Below are 20,410 nucleotides of genomic sequence, written 5' to 3' on the forward strand. Positions count from 1 at the left end.
AGCACTTTCAATCTGCTTTTAATAAACATCTGCAACATACACAATTCACAAAATTGGTTTTCAGTCTCATCAGTACAAAGTAAATATAAGGGATCCTATTAGCAAAAGGCCAAAAAATCATATTGCTGTTTATAATCTTATTACCCTTCCATTTAAGGTAATACTGCATGCTCAAATGCACACAGTTCCATTTGCCAGCACTTTCAAGCTGCTTTCATCAGTAACACACACAATGTACAAAATTGGATTTTAGTTTCATCAGCAATCATAAATATGTCTCATTGTCTTGGTTGAACTGAACAGTTCACCCCTTCCGCTGGCTTTGCTGGTACTCTTCAGGTGGACTTTACTGGAGGTATTTCTGCTCAGGGCCGATCCTTTCCTTCCTCTCTCCACACTCCCCTTCGTTAGCTCTGAGCCAGAGTCTGTCAGTCGCAGTGCTCTCCGCTCCATGTCTGCCTTGTCCAGGATGAACTCCTGCAGATATTGTAACAAGCAGGTCTAACTTCTAACATTAGTTCTGCCATAAAAAAAAATTCATTCTATTCTTTGGGACACAAGTAATTAGAAAATAATATTACCTTCATCATAGCCATCATAGTCAGGAGGCTCATATCTTCTAATGGCCCATAGTGTTGCAAGTGGCATTGCTGCCCAAGGTTTTTCACAGCTATCAAAAGACTCCCAATCTCCTCGACCTGACCACACAAAAATACATAGACATCAATACTGTTATAGTGCAGAAGGATTCTGAGTTTGTGCGATTGAAGGTCAGAAGTCAGACCTGGTCACGGGACTGGCCCTGGTGTACATGCAGGGTCATCTCCAGTTGTTTATTCTTCTCTTTGATTTGATCCCACTGGGTCTGCAGTTCTGAAAGCTCCTTATTTGTCATCTGTCTCAGCAAGCAAGTACAGACAGTTTGATCTTGGCTGAGACGTTAATTTTTATGTGGTATGCTACACTAAAGGAAGCAACAGGCAAAGCATGCTAGCTGATGATATATTAGCACTCTGTTTGTAGAGCCTGTGTCTTCTCCACGTATAACAGACTCTAAAGCATAATTAAATACCAATGCCTTGTTTTTCCAACTATTTCAGAGTGCAACCGTGATGTGTGTTTCCACATACCAGTTTGTTTGTGGTGTGCTCCTGTTTAAGTGAGTCAAGGCTGTGTTGGCTCTGGTCCAGTTCCTCTGCTAGGCTGGCCAGTCGCTGCAGCAGGTCCTGCTGGGTGATGGACAGAGTCTCGTGGCGTCTGATGATGGGCATTGCCAAAGTGTCAGCTCCATATTCTAGATAATCTGCACAAAAGAACAACCAGTGGAAACCCCATCACCAAGATAAGCAAAGCTACATTAATTAATGTTAATGTGATATACAAATCACATCAAGATTAGTATTTTATGAGTTTCTAATGTGAACACAGACTTACATATATGAATTACTTAGTCAAATTTGAAAGATAGAATAAAGTTATCTCTCACTCTCTGGAAGTAAATCCAGAATCTTCATCAGATAGACTTCATAAATCTTATATTTATCAACCCTTTCTTTGAGACGTTGATGCCTGTAGATAAATAAACAAAAGAAATAAAAAAAATTTAGGTTCTACTTGAAACCTATGAGGTATGGACATTATCAATTTCAGTCTTGTCACAAATCTCTTGCCTTTTCTGAAGATGCTCAAGTTGCGCAGATAGCTCTGATTTCTCTTTCTCCTTCAACTCATTCTGTTTTCTCTCTACCTGGTATTTCTTCAAAGAGCGGCGTCGCTTCACCTCATTTTCCTCCACAAACTTCTCAAATTTTTCTGCCCTCTCTTTTGTCTGAGGGAAAATTGAGGTTATACAACACATAAAATAGCAATTCATATTTTCTGTACAATCTAAGTGTTGATTTCTATTGAGTGACTTATTAATATTGTTTCAAGATATTTATTGAGATAGAACATTGATAGGCATCAGGCAAAATTCACTGAACTATTCACTGGTTCAGAGTTATTAATGTCATGTGACTCTAAAATGTCATCAGATGAACCAATCAGTTAGGAACATTGAAATTTGAGGAGGAAAACATGCTCTCTACATTTTAAAGTCCACCTACTTCTTCCTGTTTGTGCAAAAGTTCTGCCCTTTTCTGCTCCAGGGCCTGCATGCGTCCTTTAAACTCCAGTCGTTTCTGCATTAACTGTCTGTTCACTTCATCCACCTGCACCTGCTTCTTCAGTACTAGAGTTCTCTGTAATGTGTTGACTCCTGTGTCCAGTATTCTGCTAGAGGACTGGATTTACAGCAGCACACAAAGTTAGTGCGCATGGAAACTCTTTCATTAAAGGTGCAGCATGTCAGATTTAGTGGCATCAAGTGGTAAGGTTGCAGATTGCAACCAACTGAATAACCCTCCCTTTCTAAACGTGTAGTACAACCTATGGTGGCCGTCAAGTTTTCTGCCATCGCCTGTCCCAGTTTTGTTTTGCTTCTTCATGTTTTCACTTCTTTGTTGATGAGGATTCACCTAACCTTGATTTTTCTTGAACTTATCACAACACAAAATGGTTAGCCAGCACTGGCAGCAACCACTGATTCTTCTTTATATGTCTTCCAACCAGTGCTATAGCATCACCAAATTCAAGCTGCTGCTTCAACATTCTGAATCAATTCTGGTCGCCGGTTCGATCCCCAGAGCCGATAGCACATGACTGAGGTGTCTTTGAGCAAGACACCTAACCCCCCAACTGCTCCCCGGGCGCTGCAGATTGGGCTGCCCACTGCTCCAGGCAAGTGTGCTCATTGCCATCTAGTGTGTGTGTGCTCACTAGAGTGTATGTGGTGTTTTGCTTCATGGATGTGTTAAATGCGGAGGTGAAATTTCCCCCATAGGTGGACTAATAAGGGAATCTTAATCTTTAATTATACACTAATGAAACATGGACATGGCTTTGTACACCATATTGCATTTCTGCTAATAGTGCCCCCTGAATCTTACACACTGCACCTTTAACATACAGATTATAAATGTGCTGTGTAAAGAAATCATTGTTAAGTTGAAACTGTCATCCAGATATTAGAACTTTCAAGTGAGAAGCAAAATGTGTAACAAAGGTCAACAAAGTTATCATAGTCAGATTATGTATGATTATGCAGCAGCTTTGTTTAATGCAAACTTACATACCTCTGTAATGACAGGAATGTGATTGACATTCTCAGCTTGTTCTGTGTTCTGAAAACTACAAGGGTTAAAAACATAGAAGCATTTATGCAAATCAGCCACACGCATTCCTGTGGCTGTTAAAAGGCAGGTCTGGCCTGCTGCTAGCAATGCTATGTGGTACTGGGCGTACTGTTTGAACTCATGCATTTTTAAGGGTGCAACAATACAGCGTATCGTATTGTATTGTTTTGTAATGTATTGTATTGTAGTGCACTAGACCAGCATACAATATTTTGTTAGCAGGTGTGTTAAAAAGGTTGTTAAACTTTTATAATGTTAAATGCTCCAATAAATTCAAAATGGAACATTAACACATAAACAGAAGACACATTTTCAGGCACTACTTATTTTAATCGAGACACCACTGTATGGAATCGAATTACGCGTTTTGTGAATCGCTACACCCGTCCTTTTCATGCATATGTTTATTTTATGCATCATATGTGTCAAGAGTTTATGCATATGAAATCGTACCTGATATCCGCTGACTGCGTTACAAAGATATTTTTCAACCTATTTTCCACTTTCAACTGCAAACGGGAGTCATCCTTATTCAAAAAAGGGAGAGATGCTGTAGCCATTTCTAGGGAGGCCGCCAGCCTGTGTTCAGTCCAAATGTTAAATCAGAGGAGAGAGAAGTCCGCGCTGTTGAAGTCCTCTTGTAGATATGTTACATTTGTCCCCTGCACTCGAACAAGAGCTCTCCAGTCAGCTCTTTCCGGGTTGTGTGTTGCCCGTTACCGGGACACCGAGACACACACGCAGCCACGCGCTCTATGCTGTCATGGCAACTGTCCGGCAGGCGTTCTCTTCAGGTTAACGTGAATTTTCACTAAGTGGCCTCTGAGGGGAGACGGTGGGTTGATCTACACACAGGACCACCGGTAACCAGCACAGGTCCCTTATAATTTCTTACAGGACCATCATTAACCAGAACCACTCCTGTCCCTTATAGCTTCTCACAGGGCCACTATTAACCAGCACCTTTACTCGGTACTGCCCTTTAGTTACTTACAGGGCCACTGTTAACCGGTGCTGTAGGTTATAATACTTCTACGACAATCAATAATGTTATATTATTGATATAATATTCCTGGTTTGCCTTATCTTGTCTTATGATGATCTATAATACTTGTGTATCCTGCTGTATACTACAACAATTACCTGAATTTATCTTACAGGAATCCTGAAATTTCTGTAGAATTATGGATCTTTTTCATAAGGAGTGGTCCACCTGCTCTCACAGTTTGGTGTTTTCCTGTACTAACATGCCTAACACAACAGTTATGAAATAAATGAGATGTTATGCATGGCCAGGTTAATAATCAACAATCATGAAAAAAGGCATTTCATAAACCACAACACCTCTAATGATCATATATAATAGTAAGCAGTTCAGTTTGGCCTCCCCCAACACAGTTACACAGTAATGTGCATGGCTGGTGGTTCAGAGGCAAATGAAGCTAAACAACGTTAAGCATGTCCTTAAAAGGCATGTGTAGCGCAGTCAGGGCAGCTTGGACTTGTCAGCTCAGTCAGGCAGTGAAACGGGTTTCAGATCCACATATGCAGGGTGAGTACAGAACTCTTCTTTCTTATGCAAAGTATTAGACTTCTGGCTTTAAATGCTAACAGTGTAAATGTGTACAGTTGCATCCTCATATCTACCAACCCCTGGGCTGACTGTGCTCTGTCTTTTAAAACTTAAAAAAAAGAAGTAAAACAAGGCCTTTTAAGGCTCCTGTATCATATGTACTGTTTACCTTTACCACATCCTCGCACTATTATACACTAAGAAAAGGTGATGCATTGAATTTACTTGTGTAAAATACATATTCTCATCAAACCTTGTGTTGTATGCAGCAATTAAGTTGATGTACTTTATTCATGTGGAAATGATGTATGCATTTCCTGATGTAAATTCAGTGCATTGCTTTTTTCGTGCATATGAACAAGCTGTACTGGACTTTATAAATGCTATAACAGCTACGACATTTGCTTGAGGCTGCTGAAATAGGATCATGGTCACTCATGATTAGCTTGAGTTTGATAAAGAGTTTGATAAAGAAATCCGTGATTATATTCATTCAAATCAAAGGTCTTTGGACTGCCACACATACATAAGGACCACAACCGCAGAATTTCTCAACAGCAGAAGCTTCCCCGCTATATCAGCTCAGAGTTGCTGCTTATGGCAAGGTAAGATTTTTTTCCCTTAAAGGGCTGATATCATGAAAATGTGCCTGCTTAATGTTGTATGTAAATAAACTTGACGCTTTAAAAGGCATTCACTCATCAGTCCATGCGGACCAAGCTGCAAAAACTGTTTATGTGATATCACGAAAACATACAGCCATCTATTCGTGTAGGGATCTATTCAGCACACAGTAGTTTAGCCCCGCCCATTCACTATGATGTTATAGGCGCAAAGCAGGACAGCCAATCAGGACAGGCGTCACTTGTATATCGGACTTAAAGGCACAGAAAAAAAACAACCTAGTTTCGTAAACGCTTCGTAGTATTAAGATCATCTTAACTGCTACAGACAGTGTTTAATATAATCCTGCTGTACCATTTGATCTTTGTGCTAAGAGGCTTCTGAGAAGCACAGCCCTATTTAATTCTAGGTGATAAAGATAGGTTAGAAATAGGCCACATAAACATGAATTATGACTGTTTTAGTACATAAACCCACACAAACGTCATAAGTGGACCTCAGGGGAAGAAGATAAAATACAAGAAAAAGGTGGGATATGAGCCCTTTAATTCTAAAGTTACAACCCAGTTCGTTCAGCACTGCCAATCAACATGTCTATACACACAGTAAAAATAATATGTTTTATCATGTACTGTGTACACGTTTTAAAAACTTATTCAACTTCGGATGTCTGTATACACAGAGGCCATGCTGCTTCATGCCGTTTACTCTAGCTTCAGGAGAGTAGTCTAATTATGGGAGGCTAAGGATAGCTGGGAATCTTTTATCAGTCCAATCTGAGTCTGCCCGGCCTACTTCCAAAAATGACATAAAAAAAAAAATAGAATGAAAGAAAAAAGGAGGAGGAGGAGGAAAGAATATGAAAAACCATTTGACCTATGAGTTAGCTGCTGAGGCAAATAGATTAATTTCATTTTCGTTTCTTTGGGAGGATACCAAGTGCTTGTGTGGGTCAAATGTACTTCAGGTTTAGTACATTGTTTGTTTTTTTTTTCTTTTCTTTTTTCTTTCTCTGGAAGTCTCCATGTAGGAAACACTTATGCCATTCAGTCTATCTGAAGCCTTTAGCATTCTAGCAGAGACGATTAAATTCCCGTGTAGCCTGGGCTAACAGAGACAAAATACAAACAGCACGCCCACTGCATGATGTCATTTCGATAGCTGAACATTAAAAGCAGCCGCTACAACACAAAAGCGTCAAACCTGTCGAGTGGTTGGTCATACATGGTAATCCTCAACGGCCTTGCCCACTGCCTAAAATTACCACAGAGAACAGCTGAGCCCTTGATGACTGCTCGCTCTCCCCCTCTCTCGCGCTCTCTCTCTCTCCCTCTCTATTTCTCACGCGTGCTCTGTCGCTTGCGTTATAGTAACAGCCTCTTTTCACAATGACACGTTTTAGTTACACGGAGTATTTTTCGTTGTTTCATTCAAGTGGAATGAAGAGCAGCTCGGCGCTGGCTGTGCTCAGCCAGTGTTTTGACAGTGGAGGGCGACGAGGGAACCTCGGCGACGTCACCTCAATCTCCCCAGAGTGAGTGTGCCTTTGTTATGCTGTTGTTTCAGAGCAGAAGTGGGTAGAACGGCATAAAACCACAGTCTATTAAGACGATTCTTCCTGCAGCCAAATAATATCTCTGGTTGAAGAAAAATGCCTGTAAAATCTACAAGCATATATAAGATATTAAAGTTATGTAAGTCAGCACAGGAGTTGAAATGTATGTGCAGTTCTAATTAGTTTTTATTACTGTCCACCTCTGCTTAATTCTTATATTTGCATTATGCAAACAATTTCAGTTAGTCTGAAAGCATTTATTTCATTGAAACCACCCTGTCTTAGAGGGTAACAGAGGAGTAAGTAAGATGCCAAAAGCTAAACATCCACTATCAACAAGGTTATATTCTCCTTGAGCCATGTTGGTCAACCTCAAACCTACATTTGGCATTTGCAATAAATTAAGTCATGTGTCATTTTCAGGATGTCCACAACAATGCAATTAGGCCTACACGTTGTCTATTTCGCAGGGATGTAGAGCCCATGATACAGGCTATTAGAAAAGGTGACGTGCAGACCGTGTCTGAACTAGCCGCATCTACATCATGCATCCAAACACAGATGGAGGGCTGGACAGCTCTACATGAAGCAGCATACTGGGGGCAAGCCGGCTGTGTTAAAGCTCTACTTAAAGGTGAGCATGTATAGAAGCCTAATCTTTCTCTTCCTTGAGTGTTAGACGCAGTTAACTTAGGGAAGTTGGGGACTCGGAGCCACAGGATGTTTTGCTCTAATCGTTTCTACGGAATTCTAGATGGGAGGATAAACTTGCTGTACCAGTTTAGCCACTGTTATGATTTGGCCCAGCTATGATTTGGCACGTGTCATGCAAGGTTTTTTCCTTCACCCAGCTAAACCCACTTCAGTAGATAAGCGCACGCTCCAGGAGCAGACCGCTCTTCTAATTGCGACTGATGGAAAACACCTGGACTGTGTAAAGTGTCTTTTGGAGGCAGGAGCAGACCCAGATATCAGCAATAAAAACAAAGAGACACCACTATATAAAGGTACCATATCCACATTTATCTTATCTCTTGTGCTGTATATGCATGAGAGGGTGAAAATATAAGTAAGCATTATTACTAAAAAAAGGAGTATTTAGGGTGTGCATGTTTAATACTCTGCACCCTGTATCTCCAGCTTGTGAACAGGAGAGCATTGACATAGTCAGAGTGATCCTAGCATTTGGAGGTGCAGTGAACCAGCGTTGTCATCGGGGGTGGACAGCTCTCCATGAAGCAGTGAGGCGTGGAAACACAGAGCTGTGTGAGACCCTCCTTCAAGCCGGAGCTGCCATTGATCCCCCTAGCACCTACGGCATCACTCCACTCATAGAGGCTGCGCAGCATGGGAGGACAAAGGTTGTGGACTACCTCATCCAAAAAGGTACACTGAAGATATTCATGCCATTTCATGATCATGGCTGGCTGTCGGGCATCTGAGTGAGGGAGGAGGCAAACTGTTATATTCGACAGCAGTTGTGTAGGGTTGATAACTGTAAGCAGCCAATCTGCAAAGTGTATATCCACCAACATCATTCAAAAGTCATTTTCAACTACTTAAATTGGTGCGTTTGCCCTGCCTATCTTCTCTTTGGCTGTGTGTAAGAACATACCCTCTGGCAATGGGTGTGTTAGCTGTTGTAGTCTGATAAGACATAACTAATGGAAGAAGGGTCATGATAGCATGCCTTAACTGACATAGTGTAGCTAATAATAAGTGAGAGAGTCAGCGGGACATATAAAGCCATTTCCATTTGTGTCACAAACACCGTAGCAACATGCAAATGCCTCTTTGCCTTTGATAAGTGTTCCCCTAAATAGAGATGAATGTTAACACCCACACAACACCAACTCTTTTTTATCTGTATAGGTGCGAAAGTGAACCTACAATCATGTGAGGGAACAACTGCTCTGAGTGAAGCAAGTAAGCAAGGCCATCTAGCTACAGTAGAGCTTCTGCTCAGACACCATGCAGATGCCAACAAAGCTTCCAATACTGGACTTCTACCTCTGCACATTGCTGCCCAGCATGGACATAAAGAGTAAGTATATTTGTGTACTGCCCAGGAATCATTACAGAAGCTGCAGATATAATGCAATTTTAGTAATAATAGTAATCATAGGGCTTTCTCAGAGAAGTACCCCTCAGGCTGCTGGACAGCTATAGTAGACACCATTATTGTCTCTGACAGCTGTATGTCGACAATGTGACATAAATCAACAGTAGCAGTCAGGGGAGACATGAGGGTTGAGGGTAAGAGGGCCAATGGGTCAACAAAGTACATTATATTGACAGTGCCTGCTGTGTGACAGATGATGCAAATAAAGCATTTGCCTATGGCAACTGCCAATAGCCATCCTTTTGTGAACTGCACTGAGCTTGCTTTTCCTTTTTTTCTGACAGTAAATGTAAATATATATGTACTAAGTCTCTTTAGCTCCTTCAAGTTATTGCTTTCATTTTGCCATGCTATTCAAATGTAATTAAACAATTATATATTTAATTACACAGCAAGTAGATTGAATAGAATGAATAACACTTACATTAAATTTACATTGTGTATTGACAGGTTTGAATCTACATTTCTGACATTTTTCAGGCAAAATCAAAGCAAAAATATTGTTTCTTTCCACAAAATAATAAAATTAAATTACAAATTACATATGACACACCAATATATATATACACACATATATATATATATATATATATATATATATATATATATATATATATATAAAGTTATATTGATAGATACAAACACAGTAAACACAATACAGGAGACACAAGGAAAAATATTAATATCTTGTTATACCATGCTTCCATGCTTTTATCACTGCCAGTAACTGAAAGGGTTCTAAGGGCTAAAATCTGGCCTTTAACTGAATCTCTTCATCAACACATGGAGATTTATCCCATGGAGGAAATCAGATTGAGCTAATCCTAACTTTGTTATCTTGTTATTTACAGGATTGTCTCCTTGTTGCTGCCTGTCACAGGTCGAGCTAAGATACGGCAAAGTGGGATCACACCTCTCCATCTGGCAGCTGAGTTCAACCATGAAAATGTTGTGTCTTTCTTGATCAGTTCTGGCTCTGATGTAAACAGCAGATTGTCCAACCAACGATCATCCTTATTCCATGACCATCGTACTACAGCTCTTTACTGTGCAGTGGCAGCTGGTAATGCAGGTGTCGTGGACACTTTGCTCAAGGCTGGTGCAAACCCCAACCTGGACCCTCTCAGCCCACTGATGGTTGCAGTGCGCCAGGGTTGTTTCAGGACTATTTCCACCCTGGTGGAATATGGGGCAGATGTTAATGCTCGCATACCAGCCCATCCAACAGATTTCCCAGGAGTGCTGTTGTGTACACATCATTTGGGAATTTTACAGTATCTATTGGACAATGGCTGTCAGGCACATAATTGTTTCAGGTGTTACCATAAAGAAACCAGGCAGCCTTACATCACCAGTCAGAGCAGAAGGGGAGATGCAGGGCAGAGGATTCACACAATGATGGAAAACACATCGATTCCATCACGAACAACCTGCACAGAATCAGCCACCAGAAATCTACAGGTATGAACCAATTAGATTAAGGAATTATTCACTAATGCTGTTAAGATTGTAGTTTTATTTATACCTATAAAGAGAATTCAGGCCATTTCAGTCACAGCATCCAACTAAAAAGGATGTAAACTCAAATAACCTGCACAAAATAGATATAGATTGAGTATGAAACAAATTTTTTAATGAATTTTTATAATAATAGTAATAATTAATAATGTTATGTAATGTAATTTGTTAATAACGTTTTATAGTTTTACATTTAGATGACAAACATTTTACTCTTCTCTATAATGATTCATATGTTAAAATGTTGTCAAAGCCAGTGCTTTAGTATGTGTTTGGTATTGCATACTTTCTTGTAGATTTTGTAAGACATTTAACCCCTTCAACCAGGCCAATCTAAAGCGTGGCCTGTCAGTCAAAACTGGTTTCTGAGGACATTTGATTTGGCCTGCCAGAAAATTGTCCTGACCCTACCCCTTTATCCAAAAAAGAACAGATTTGTATACTGTATATAAGTAATTATATTCTTATTTCCCCTTTTTAATTGCATTTTAAGTTTTCAGTAAGCACATATAGTGACCTGTTATAAAATGCATTTAAAAAAACTTGACTGGAAACATATTTGCCTTCTTTATTGTATATTGTTTTGACCTTTTGGCTTTTGGGCTGCCACAAATGATGGGCCTCATTCACCAATATCTTCCTACGTTTTCTCTTAAATTCTTACACAAGAACAAATCCCAAAAAAGAAAACACTGGTGAATGTCAGAATCTTCATGAAAACATAAGTGGGTTTTAGGAAGATATTTCTTCTTAAGAACAGTTGGTAAATGAGGACCATTGCTCTTTGGCCCCCAAAACAAAAAATTTGCGCACCACTGCGTTAAACACTAAGGACCTGTTAGCAGGTTCTTCACATTTATAGCTATGTACATATACAATATGTAACATGTATATGCTACATATTAGTTTCATAGTAATTTCTAATAATTCATAGTAATTGCCAGATAGTAAGCCTAATGATAAATAAATTAATGACAATCTTAGAGTCTAAAATTGCATTTTGTTGCAAACAATCTGAGCTTTAGTTTACTTACAATATATACTATAACATGTAACTTATTGTATTCATTCTTTTATTACTCAAATGGTTAGTGGTATTCCTTGAATTTGTTGAATTAACCTAAACCATTTCCTAGATTGAAATAAGCATGACATACAAAATCAACTAGTCAAAAACATGATTTAATTTAGCAGTATAACCAAACATTAATTGCATGTATTGGTGAATGAAAGCAATATATCAGCACATTTCAATGAAGTTTTATCATTTTAATGTTTCTGTCATAGCTCTAAATACTTGTGCCTCTCTTGTCCCAACGTCAGTTTTGTGAATGGATCTCCTCTGCCTCTGTGTGTCATATGGCAGCACCTCTTATCAGCCTGCTTCTGGACTATGTAGGAAATGTCCATCTGTGCTGCAGAGTGACTGAACAGTTAAACAGAAAAGAAGAGTGGATTGGTATTAAGGAAAAAGCATGTAAGTAATTGGTGTCTGATGTCTAAAATTCTTATTTGTGCATACTCCCAAGGACATACCTTTTAATCCCATAAAGAAATGATGCCTCTACCTCTCTGCGAGGCTCATCTTATCATTGACTTACAGTCATTGTGCTTTAACCATTGACCACTGTGCTTTGATCTCCACAGTGTCTCCCCGTCCACTGATGCACCTTTGCAGGTTGAAGATTCGTGAGCAGGTTGGTGCCCACAGACTGAAGTCCCTAAATACTCTTCCACTACCAGGCAGACTACTCCACTATCTGCGCTGTTCACAGACCAGCACTAGAGAATACCCAGACCTCATGCTTGGCACAGCTCAAACACAACATGCAGGACCACAAAGATACCTATGATGCCTTTCCTGCCTCAGCTGATGGCAGAAACTAAACCAGTAAGACTTTGGTAAAAATGAGGTAATGGGAAGGGTTAGAAATGTTGAAACAGGCATGCATTAGGGAATGTCTGTAAATGCTGCTTGTGATACTACAAGTTATATTCCAGTGGTGCTTTCTGGTAGATTTGTACACATTTGCATTATTATTTGAGGTAGGGATTCTAGGCATTAATGTAGAAAGTGATTTGGCGGTCAAACAATCAGTAAGTCCAAACTCTGGGTGCTTCTAATTTCTATTAAACAGTAGTAATAGGTGAACAGTAAACATGCATACAAAAGTATAAATAGCAAGTAAAATTGCCAAACGCTGTCTATAAGAAATGCACTAACTACACTTGGGAATACAGCTACTGAGTGGACTTCAAATGTGTTTTGACTGAAAATTGAAGATGAAATTTTATTACTTGAAGGTCTCTTCATTGTAGATGATATAGTGTTGTTTTATTAAGTGTGTTTGTGTTCAATGTAACATAAAATGTGGCCAAAATGAATGTTAAAATCAGTTATACAAAACATGAGCAATGTGTGCAGGAAAATGTGCAGAAAGGTGTTTGTTAAATGTGACCATTGTTGTTTGTTTGCTTGGCTTTTTTGTTTACAGAAAAGATGAATATTACTGCATTGATTGAATCTGGCTTTATGCTTTAAATTTAGCACACAATGCATGAGAGTGATAGACAAAGGCTTACTGTAGTGGTTTAAATGTGCACAGTATCATGTATCAGTACAATGGATGCTACAGAGAACAAGGGTGTGGAATTAAACTGTGTAAAGTTTTCTCTGAATCTAAATCATTTGAGGTAGCATATTCACATCATTGTGAATAATTCAATACTTACATATATTCTCAAACATGATGAACAGAGGTCTTCAGAATCTTTAAAATGATCAAAACCTGACCCAAACTCTTAACAAGATCTGACCTGTATTAAGAAATGTAACACATACATTCCCTGAATATGATACAAATGCATGATTTACAAAACAGCTTCTAAAAGAGTCTCAGGGTAAAGCAATGACATGAACACATTTCCCTTAGTAACATAAGCTACAAGCTTCATTTGAGTTTGCTACATTTATTTATTTGTCATTATTTGTCATTTAAGTGCTTCATCAGAAATGGGTAGGCCTAAGGCCTATTTGTGAAGAATTACACATTTAACCTAATGTGGAAATACAAACTTCAAAAAAAAAGGGAAATTGTACACATTTTTATAAAATTATGCATAATTAAATTATGAAGACGTATAGAAAGTCTGTTGAAATGGTTTGATGTGAAATTTTGGAGAAACTTACATAATTATAGTAGTGCTGAAAGGTAGCAGACATCTTAAGTATTCAGTGCCTTTATAGGGTACATCACAGTGGAAAGCTATTAAACATTATTATGTGACCTGATGTCTGAGACACTGGTTTATGAGTGCTTATATAAGGATTTGGCCTAAAATTTAAAAAGCAAAACAGTGTCCAAAGAAAACATTTTTTAAAATTCCCCTCTGTTATTCCATTACAAATATCAATATAACATATTTACTAGTCATTTTGGATGACAAATTGGTACGTTTCTCTACAGTGTACTATTTCACATCAAACCACCCCAAATGACCTTTTTTCCATCTCAACAACTGAACTGAGCAGATTTTTTTTACATCTGTGAAATCCTCCTTTAATTCTCTGGATAGAATATTTACCGATCATCTCAGCTAAGAGCAGTTCAGTTTACACTCAAACAGTCGCGCTGAGACCTAAATGAAGCCGAACACACTGAAAATGGAGGCTGAAACCGGTTTGGTAGGAATCGGCTTGACCACCACGTGTGCTGTATTGTTTTTAAGACCGTCCGGCATTTTTTGCATGTCCAAGTCAGTTCCGTTTACTTTCGCCCTGAGCCCCACGTGGGTGAGAGGGACCTGGGGCAGCAGGAGGTGTGTGTGCGCGTGTGTGTGGAGAGCCTGGCTCCCGCGGTACTGGAAGGGAGTGCAGCCGCATGTGAGAGCAACCCTTAGCGGCTCCAGGTCTGGGGAGCAACGCCGAGCAGACGGCAGCAAGTTAGCTTTTCGTTCGTCGTAAATCCTGGCGCTTTTCTCGCCGTCAGACTCGTACGCGTGAGATCCCACGTGCGAGTTCCTCTTCCAAGCGTGGTGAAAGCACGGCCGCTCGCCGCGAGAGGAGCGAGGCTCTTCCCAGAAAGAGGCCGGGAGCTGCCGCTTGCGCATGGGCACCTGGCCCGTCTGCTGAGGGTCCTCCGGGTCCGGGTCCAAATCCAGACGTTCTGTGCGCGGCTCTCGCTTCCCATTCGCGTGGGAAAGGGATGCAGCGCTCTCCTGTGTGAGCGTAGCAGGCTTGTCCTCGGTCACTTTGGGGGCAGAGTCGGTAACTCTGTGCGTATGGCACCGGGGCATCCTGGAGCACTTCTGCGAGAAGCGCTTCAGCTGTTTCTGGAGGTATTTTCTGTGGTCCACGGAGCGCCTACACGGGGCTGATTTGTCCAAGGCTGCCTTGATGTCGCTGGAAGCCAAGTTCACGAAGTTCAGTAATGTTTTCACCTCGCTGTCTGAACTTGCCATCTTTTATGAATGATTATTCTTTTTCTTTAAAAACAAAAAAAAAAACAAAGTGGTGTCTTTTTAATCCATCCCGCTGATCCGCTACAACTTCACTCTGCATGAAGTAAGAAAAACATCCTGTAATTTATCAAGAAAAAAAGTAAATTGACAAAATTGATGCTGATGATGCCTAGGTCGTAGGATTTGATTTATCACAGCATACGACAAAAGTACAGTCCATATAATGAATGCTCTATGAATATCATTATTGAAATTATTCGTTGACACGCAATATCCTTCAACCAGTCAGTGATAAAGCAACACCAGCATGCAATTAAAAAGCCTTCAATAATACACCAAAATAAAACACCAATAAAACTCACTATTTTTGTTGAAGCGTCAAACTTTGCCCCTCTTTCTCTCTCTCTGGAACGGTTTAACCACTTGAACGAGCTGAATGAATATAAACTTCGTGTAGTTATGGTGCTTTTCTTTGAGCCAATCAGCGACCCCAGTTCCCCCCGCAGTCACCCAATGAGCTGCAGAATTCCCTGCTATCGAATTCTTTACCCGCGCAAATTGTTGTCATGGCAATCCCTAAGAAAAGAGGCTAATAGATGCTATATTTCTTTGTAGCGACCGTTGTCTCATTTCCCCCCACACATATTGGATCCCTTCAAGACAAACTTTGCTCTTTTTGTCTTCTTGCCACACTTAAAAAATAAATAAATAAATAAATTTTATATATATATATATATATATATATAAGTTGCTCACAAACAGTTAGCTAGTTAGCTACATAGCTTAAACATCAAACGCTTGGTAGGCTGTAGCTAGCTTAAGTCTGTGTCCACTAGCTGGGGAGCTGGCATGCTTCACCGCAACAGGACAATAACAAGCTTTTAGGGTTTCGTTCAGGCTACTTTTAACTGTTCTGATCTAAAGTTCTCTACCTAAGAGTGATGTAAGGAAAAGTAGGATTTGGGGGGGTGTCTAAAGAGATGTGCGCATAACCATGGAAAGGGGGCTTGAACGCTCAAGAATCTTGTCTTTCTGTTTGCCCCCTCAATCGAGCACCACAAAAGCTGAATTACTCATTCAAACCTTGCGGGACAAAAGGGAAGGAGCTGGATAGCACTCCTGCATTTGTAGTCAAACATTTAGAGACTTAAATCGAGTCGTCATGAAGGAGAAAGAGTTAGACAAAGCCCATAGAATTGCCATCAGCAAACATTTTCCTGTGTCATATTAGTGGGGTCTCCATGACTCCTTCTGGCCTGGGGACAATAGCACAAGTTTGCACACTCGAATACTGTCACCCTGCCAACGCCGACAAGAGCCAGAAACAGGACAATCCCTGCAGAAAGCACGGGCTCCGCGGGGAAGGTCGCAATAGAAAAGGAAAAAGGGACTTGTGAAATGCTAATTGAGCTCCGTCCCACATTGGGGGGGAGAGGAGGCTACCTATCGTCCCGTTGAGCCACCTCCTCCTAGCAGAGGGGTATTAGTTGAGAGGAGCAGTTGTCTGAACAGCACACTGCAAAGCATACCCTAGCACCTTAGATTCACATGTTGGGGCCTAAGCACACGCAAAAAACATTAGTAGACATTTAAATGTTTTTAGCACGTATAATGGAAATTTGTGTATATAGTGTATTGTAAGTCATCATGGATTATTACCATTATAGAAAAATACAAAGCTTTATTTAACAACCTGACTATTACACTTGGCTTTTCTTCTGTTGGGACAAGAAGCAAGGATAAGTTCGTTCCATTGCTGTTTTCTTAGTTGCATAATTGTAATATGACAACAAAAACTCTGTCTTCAGGCCTCAATAACCCATACTGAGACTACTTATTGAGAATGAACAGAGTGCATAATGAAGTATACCCTATAAAGGGTGTACACCCTTTCTGTTGTGTTTCAAAGCACGTCCTAATACCTAAACTGTAGATGCGACGAGGACATGGTATTTACAGCCAACTGCTGCAGTTGGCCTGAGGTTTTTATTTCCACTGGCCCTACAGCTCAGACTCTTTAATGGCTGCAGGACTCCATTGTCATTCTCTTTTTCAATTCTCACCACTCCTCTGTCCATCTCGAAAGGCCAATTAAACAATAGCATACCCCTCCCCTGGCTGCCTGCCTCACTCCTGCTCTTTTGAAGTGACAGAAAAAGAGGGAGGAAAGACAAAAATACGATGGGCTAATAAAACCCCGGTGTCGGCTTCTGTCTCTGACAGCCTGAAGAAGATGGATGGTTGGATTGTTGGACAGATGATTGATTTATCTGCATTTGAAAGACATGGTATGTAAACCTGGATGGGACTAAAATAAGTATTATAATTATGCTTTACATGCCCATGCATGATCAACATTTTAGGTAATGGGTGCATAGGAGTAGGTATGGATATTTACATTGTAGTACACTGAAAAATGATTTAAAATCATTTGGATTAAGCCTCATGCTTGACTAAATTTCAGCATACCATTGGACATTCTTTAGACTCAGGCTTAATCTGGGTTTGGGAAAGTGTCATTATGTGTAATATTTCTCTCTATATACTCAGTGACGATTATTCAAAACAACTGATATAAATATAATCCCTGAACACTAGCACTTTATAATTTAGATCTAGGGAATTAAACCAGACCTACTAATGGCTGAAAATATTCCAGATCTTTGTGCTGGTACAAACTTAAAAAGAAGTAGGTGCCAGTGCAAAAATATTCATAGTACTAAAACATGCATAGCAATAAATTGCTAAAAAGTGTGGAAGTCTACACCAAGCGCCTATAAATGTATAGTGTTTTTTAGTGATGTTTTGTGAGTAAACCATTGTATTTATGCTGCTGTTTTTATGGTGGGCAATTGTCTATCCACCCTAAATGGCCTGCATTATAAGTGATTTCCTTTAGAGGGCAGCAGTGATTTACTAAAGTAATCCTTTCCTCCAGTGCACTACAACACAAAGAATGCCGGTATAATTGTGTTATCCCATATCAGTAAATTCAGCAAAGCTACACTCATGCAGTGTTTTGCAGTGTAATGTTACATCAATAAAGTTGTATGTTTCAAAGCCTTGGATATAACACACATGGAAATGTATATGTTCTGAACAATTTCTAATTTAGTTTTCATTTATTTCAAAAGATCCTAACCTATAGTACAAGAACGGCCTCAGAGAGCAAACATCAGCACATATCTCCTCCAGTATATGTAGTTAAAGGCTAATGGCATTCTCTTGGACGCTGAGCTACAGATGGTACATGGCAGACCTCAGTATTGCTAAGCACTGCTTTTACCAGGTACGTCCTCTGGGGTGAAATAAGATCAGGCTGATGCAAGACCAGGAGTTTTAAATGTCAGGTCTGCCTCAGTTTATCTCTCATAACATAAAGGACTGGCAGCTCTGTTATTCTCCCTCAAATGGCACTTGTACCCTTGGGCTAGCATTGTGCAGCGAACATGTCTACGTGCCACCACATTCAGGCTTAATCACTCGCACTACTAGTTTGTGAACCTTTCATGAGTATGTGTGTATAAAAATCGAAGACTTTTCAATTCAGATATGATATTGAAACTGTGAAGAACATGGTAGCTATGGCACACTATCTATTTAAAATCATTCATTATCTGTAATATACTTGACATTAAAAGATGGCTTCACATGATCTGAGTTCTTGTAAGAAAATCATTAAAGGCTGAGCAATGTTCTGCTGTTTATGTCGTGCTTATTGTTTCCCTGAATATGCACTGCAGTTGGAATATTTTGCAGGAATAATTTACAATACTCTCTAGGCTTTTCGACTAATGAGACCCAGTTTAGTGAGCTGGAGTGTTGGTTTGAGTTTTCTGAGTTTTAGCTTGTGCCCTAAGCTCCATCTTTCTAGAAGGTGAAGGGGAGGAGAGCAGAATGACATCTGGTGAGAAGCAGCATGAACCCCCATGCTGAACAGAAGCCAGCATGCCTCTTAACATGCAAGCTGGTTATGGATGCTGAGTATCCCTGGCAGCATTATGACTGTGAGCTGAAGCACAGCTTCTCTTTTCATCTCAGCTCTGAACTGCAGCCAGTTACTTTAGTTAGATGCATACTTGGAGATTTGTACATCTGTGTAACATTCTCAGCATATTACACAGCTAGCACAGTTAGCGGTTAGCATATTACACTGATGTGTAAAATGAATAAAGATTTTATTTTATGAAAATAGTATAAAAGACTAAGCATAGAATCAACCAAATATATGTCCAAAGGTTTGTAGATAATCCCTTTAATTAGCTAATTCAGCTGCTAACTGCACCCATTGCTACCACAGGCGTTCAATTTGCACACAAATAAACTCTTGTATGTTCTCAGTAGGCAAGCATTGTACATAGTACATACTCTGGAGCAGCTGCACATAAGCCTAAGGTCACCATGCCCATTGTCAAGCATTGACTAGAGGGACCCTCAGACTACCCACATTTTTGCCCCAAACCAACTTGTAACACATAGGGATAGAGCAAAAATATGGACTATGGCCCTTGAGGACTGAGAAGACTTTGAGAGCCACTGGGCCAGAGGTGTATCAAGCTCCCCATAGCTTTGGGCCATGCAGCAGTGGATCAGAGTTCCAGAACTAATCATCTAATATCAGTACCTAACTTTAATTATGCTCTTGTGGCTGAATGCCTTCCAATTCTCACAGCAATGTTCCAGCATTTAGTGTGAAGCCTTCCCAGAAGAGTAGGGGCTATTACTGCAGCAAAGACAGACAAGCTCCCCAATTAACACCCTTGATTTCGGAAAGAAATGACAGGTGAACAGGTGTCTAAAAACCTTTAAACATATGAAAAAAGTAAGATATGTCCATAATTGATTGCAATGATCAATGATAACACACACACACACACACAGATATATATATATATATATATATATATATATATATATATATATATATAGAGAGAGAGAGAGAGAGAGAGAGAGAGAGCATTAATTGTTGCCGCTTTAACTCAAGTTACAACAGTGACACAGTGGTGGTGTGTCTAATATCCTCGCCATTACAGAGCATCACTGCACTGCTGAATAACTCATGTTCCCAAGTTCTGATGAAAATGTGACATGGCATGAATGATTAGGTTTTTTGGATATCCTTTAGGCAATGTTTTAGCATCAGGAGGAACCACTCTTTAATAGTACTTATAGAGAAAGAGTACTAGAAGGTTTCTACAAGGTTTCTTTCATGGTGATCTATCTATACATGGTGATACACCTGATATAGAGGAAGCATCTGTTCCATAGCTGTTTCTTATCTATGGGCATTCGGTATTCACAGAGATGTATGCAAATGCATCTGC

At 39.9% G+C, this 20,410-nt stretch overlaps 3 protein-coding genes across 12 annotated transcripts; 1 reads left to right on the plus strand and 2 right to left on the minus strand.

Annotated features, from left to right (window-relative positions):
• Positions 1–2: 2 nt before the first annotated feature.
• si:ch1073-416d2.4 (coiled-coil domain-containing protein 42 homolog) lies at positions 3–6,716 on the minus strand. Of its 7 annotated transcripts, none has more exons than XM_037541895.1 (9): positions 6,634–6,716; positions 3,174–3,228; positions 2,106–2,282; positions 1,671–1,828; positions 1,487–1,569; positions 1,131–1,303; positions 785–895; positions 582–698; positions 3–501 (listed from the first exon to the last, which is right to left on the minus strand). In XM_037541895.1, the coding sequence occupies exons 1-9, from the start codon at positions 6,654–6,656 to the stop codon at positions 259–261; spliced, it is 1,140 nt and encodes a 379-aa protein (XP_037397792.1). In that variant the 5' UTR covers positions 6,657–6,716; the 3' UTR covers positions 3–258. The 7 variants fall into 7 exon arrangements, with proteins under 7 accessions (XP_037397792.1, XP_017546377.1, XP_017546378.1 ...); XM_017690888.2 differs by lacking the exon at positions 6,634–6,716 and adding an exon at positions 3,687–6,617; XM_017690889.2 differs by lacking the exon at positions 6,634–6,716 and adding an exon at positions 3,687–6,613 and having other exon boundaries at positions 3–477.
• On the plus strand, positions 5,311–13,296 carry asb2b (ankyrin repeat and SOCS box containing 2b). Of its 3 annotated transcripts, XM_037541893.1 has the most exons (9): positions 5,311–5,411; positions 6,866–6,964; positions 7,456–7,619; positions 7,837–7,992; positions 8,126–8,371; positions 8,858–9,029; positions 9,959–10,568; positions 11,949–12,102; positions 12,273–13,296. In XM_037541893.1, the coding sequence occupies exons 1-9, from the start codon at positions 5,404–5,406 to the stop codon at positions 12,476–12,478; spliced, it is 1,815 nt and encodes a 604-aa protein (XP_037397790.1). In that variant the 5' UTR covers positions 5,311–5,403; the 3' UTR covers positions 12,479–13,296. The 3 variants fall into 3 exon arrangements, with proteins under 3 accessions (XP_037397790.1, XP_017546371.1, XP_017546372.1); XM_017690882.2 differs by lacking the exon at positions 5,311–5,411 and having other exon boundaries at positions 6,677–6,964; positions 7,432–7,619; XM_017690883.2 differs by lacking the exon at positions 5,311–5,411 and having other exon boundaries at positions 6,677–6,964.
• Positions 13,297–13,442: 146 nt separating this feature from the next.
• On the minus strand, positions 13,443–15,619 carry LOC108423519 (protein FAM181A). 2 transcript variants are annotated; one of them, XM_017690884.2, is made up of 2 exons: positions 15,449–15,619; positions 13,443–15,180 (listed from the first exon to the last, which is right to left on the minus strand). In XM_017690884.2, exon 2 carries the CDS (start codon positions 15,084–15,086, stop codon positions 14,265–14,267), a length of 822 nt encoding a protein of 273 aa, XP_017546373.1. In that variant the 5' UTR covers positions 15,087–15,180; positions 15,449–15,619; the 3' UTR covers positions 13,443–14,264. The 2 variants fall into 2 exon arrangements, with proteins under 2 accessions (XP_017546373.1, XP_037397798.1); XM_037541901.1 differs by having other exon boundaries at positions 13,443–15,203; positions 15,449–15,524.
• Between the last annotated feature and the right edge of the window lie 4,791 nt (positions 15,620–20,410).

Source organism: Pygocentrus nattereri, chromosome 10, assembly GCF_015220715.1.
Source record: "Pygocentrus nattereri isolate fPygNat1 chromosome 10, fPygNat1.pri, whole genome shotgun sequence".
Taxonomy (NCBI): Eukaryota; Metazoa; Chordata; class Actinopteri; order Characiformes; family Serrasalmidae; genus Pygocentrus; species Pygocentrus nattereri.

Bases quoted from the DNA above. Each gene is read 5' to 3' on its own strand.
- si:ch1073-416d2.4 (XM_017690888.2), bottom strand. From the start codon at position 3,793: ATGGCTACAGCATCTCTCCCTTTTTTGAATAAGGATGACTCCCGTTTG. The intron at 1,570-1,670 runs GCAAGAGATTTG...ATTTATCTACAG, and splicing joins CTTGAGCATCTTCAGAAAAG to GCATCAACGTCTCAAAGAAA. The intron at 502-581 runs GTAATATTATTT...GTTAGAAGTTAG, and splicing joins CTATGATGGCTATGATGAAG to ACCTGCTTGTTACAATATCT.
- asb2b (XM_017690882.2), top strand. From the start codon at position 6,819: ATGACACGTTTTAGTTACACGGAGTATTTTTCGTTGTTTCATTCAAGT. The intron at 7,620-7,836 runs GTGAGCATGTAT...TCCTTCACCCAG, and splicing joins TGTTAAAGCTCTACTTAAAG to CTAAACCCACTTCAGTAGAT. The intron at 8,372-8,857 runs GTACACTGAAGA...TTATCTGTATAG, and splicing joins GGACTACCTCATCCAAAAAG to GTGCGAAAGTGAACCTACAA.
- LOC108423519 (XM_017690884.2), bottom strand. From the start codon at position 15,086: ATGGCAAGTTCAGACAGCGAGGTGAAAACATTACTGAACTTCGTGAAC.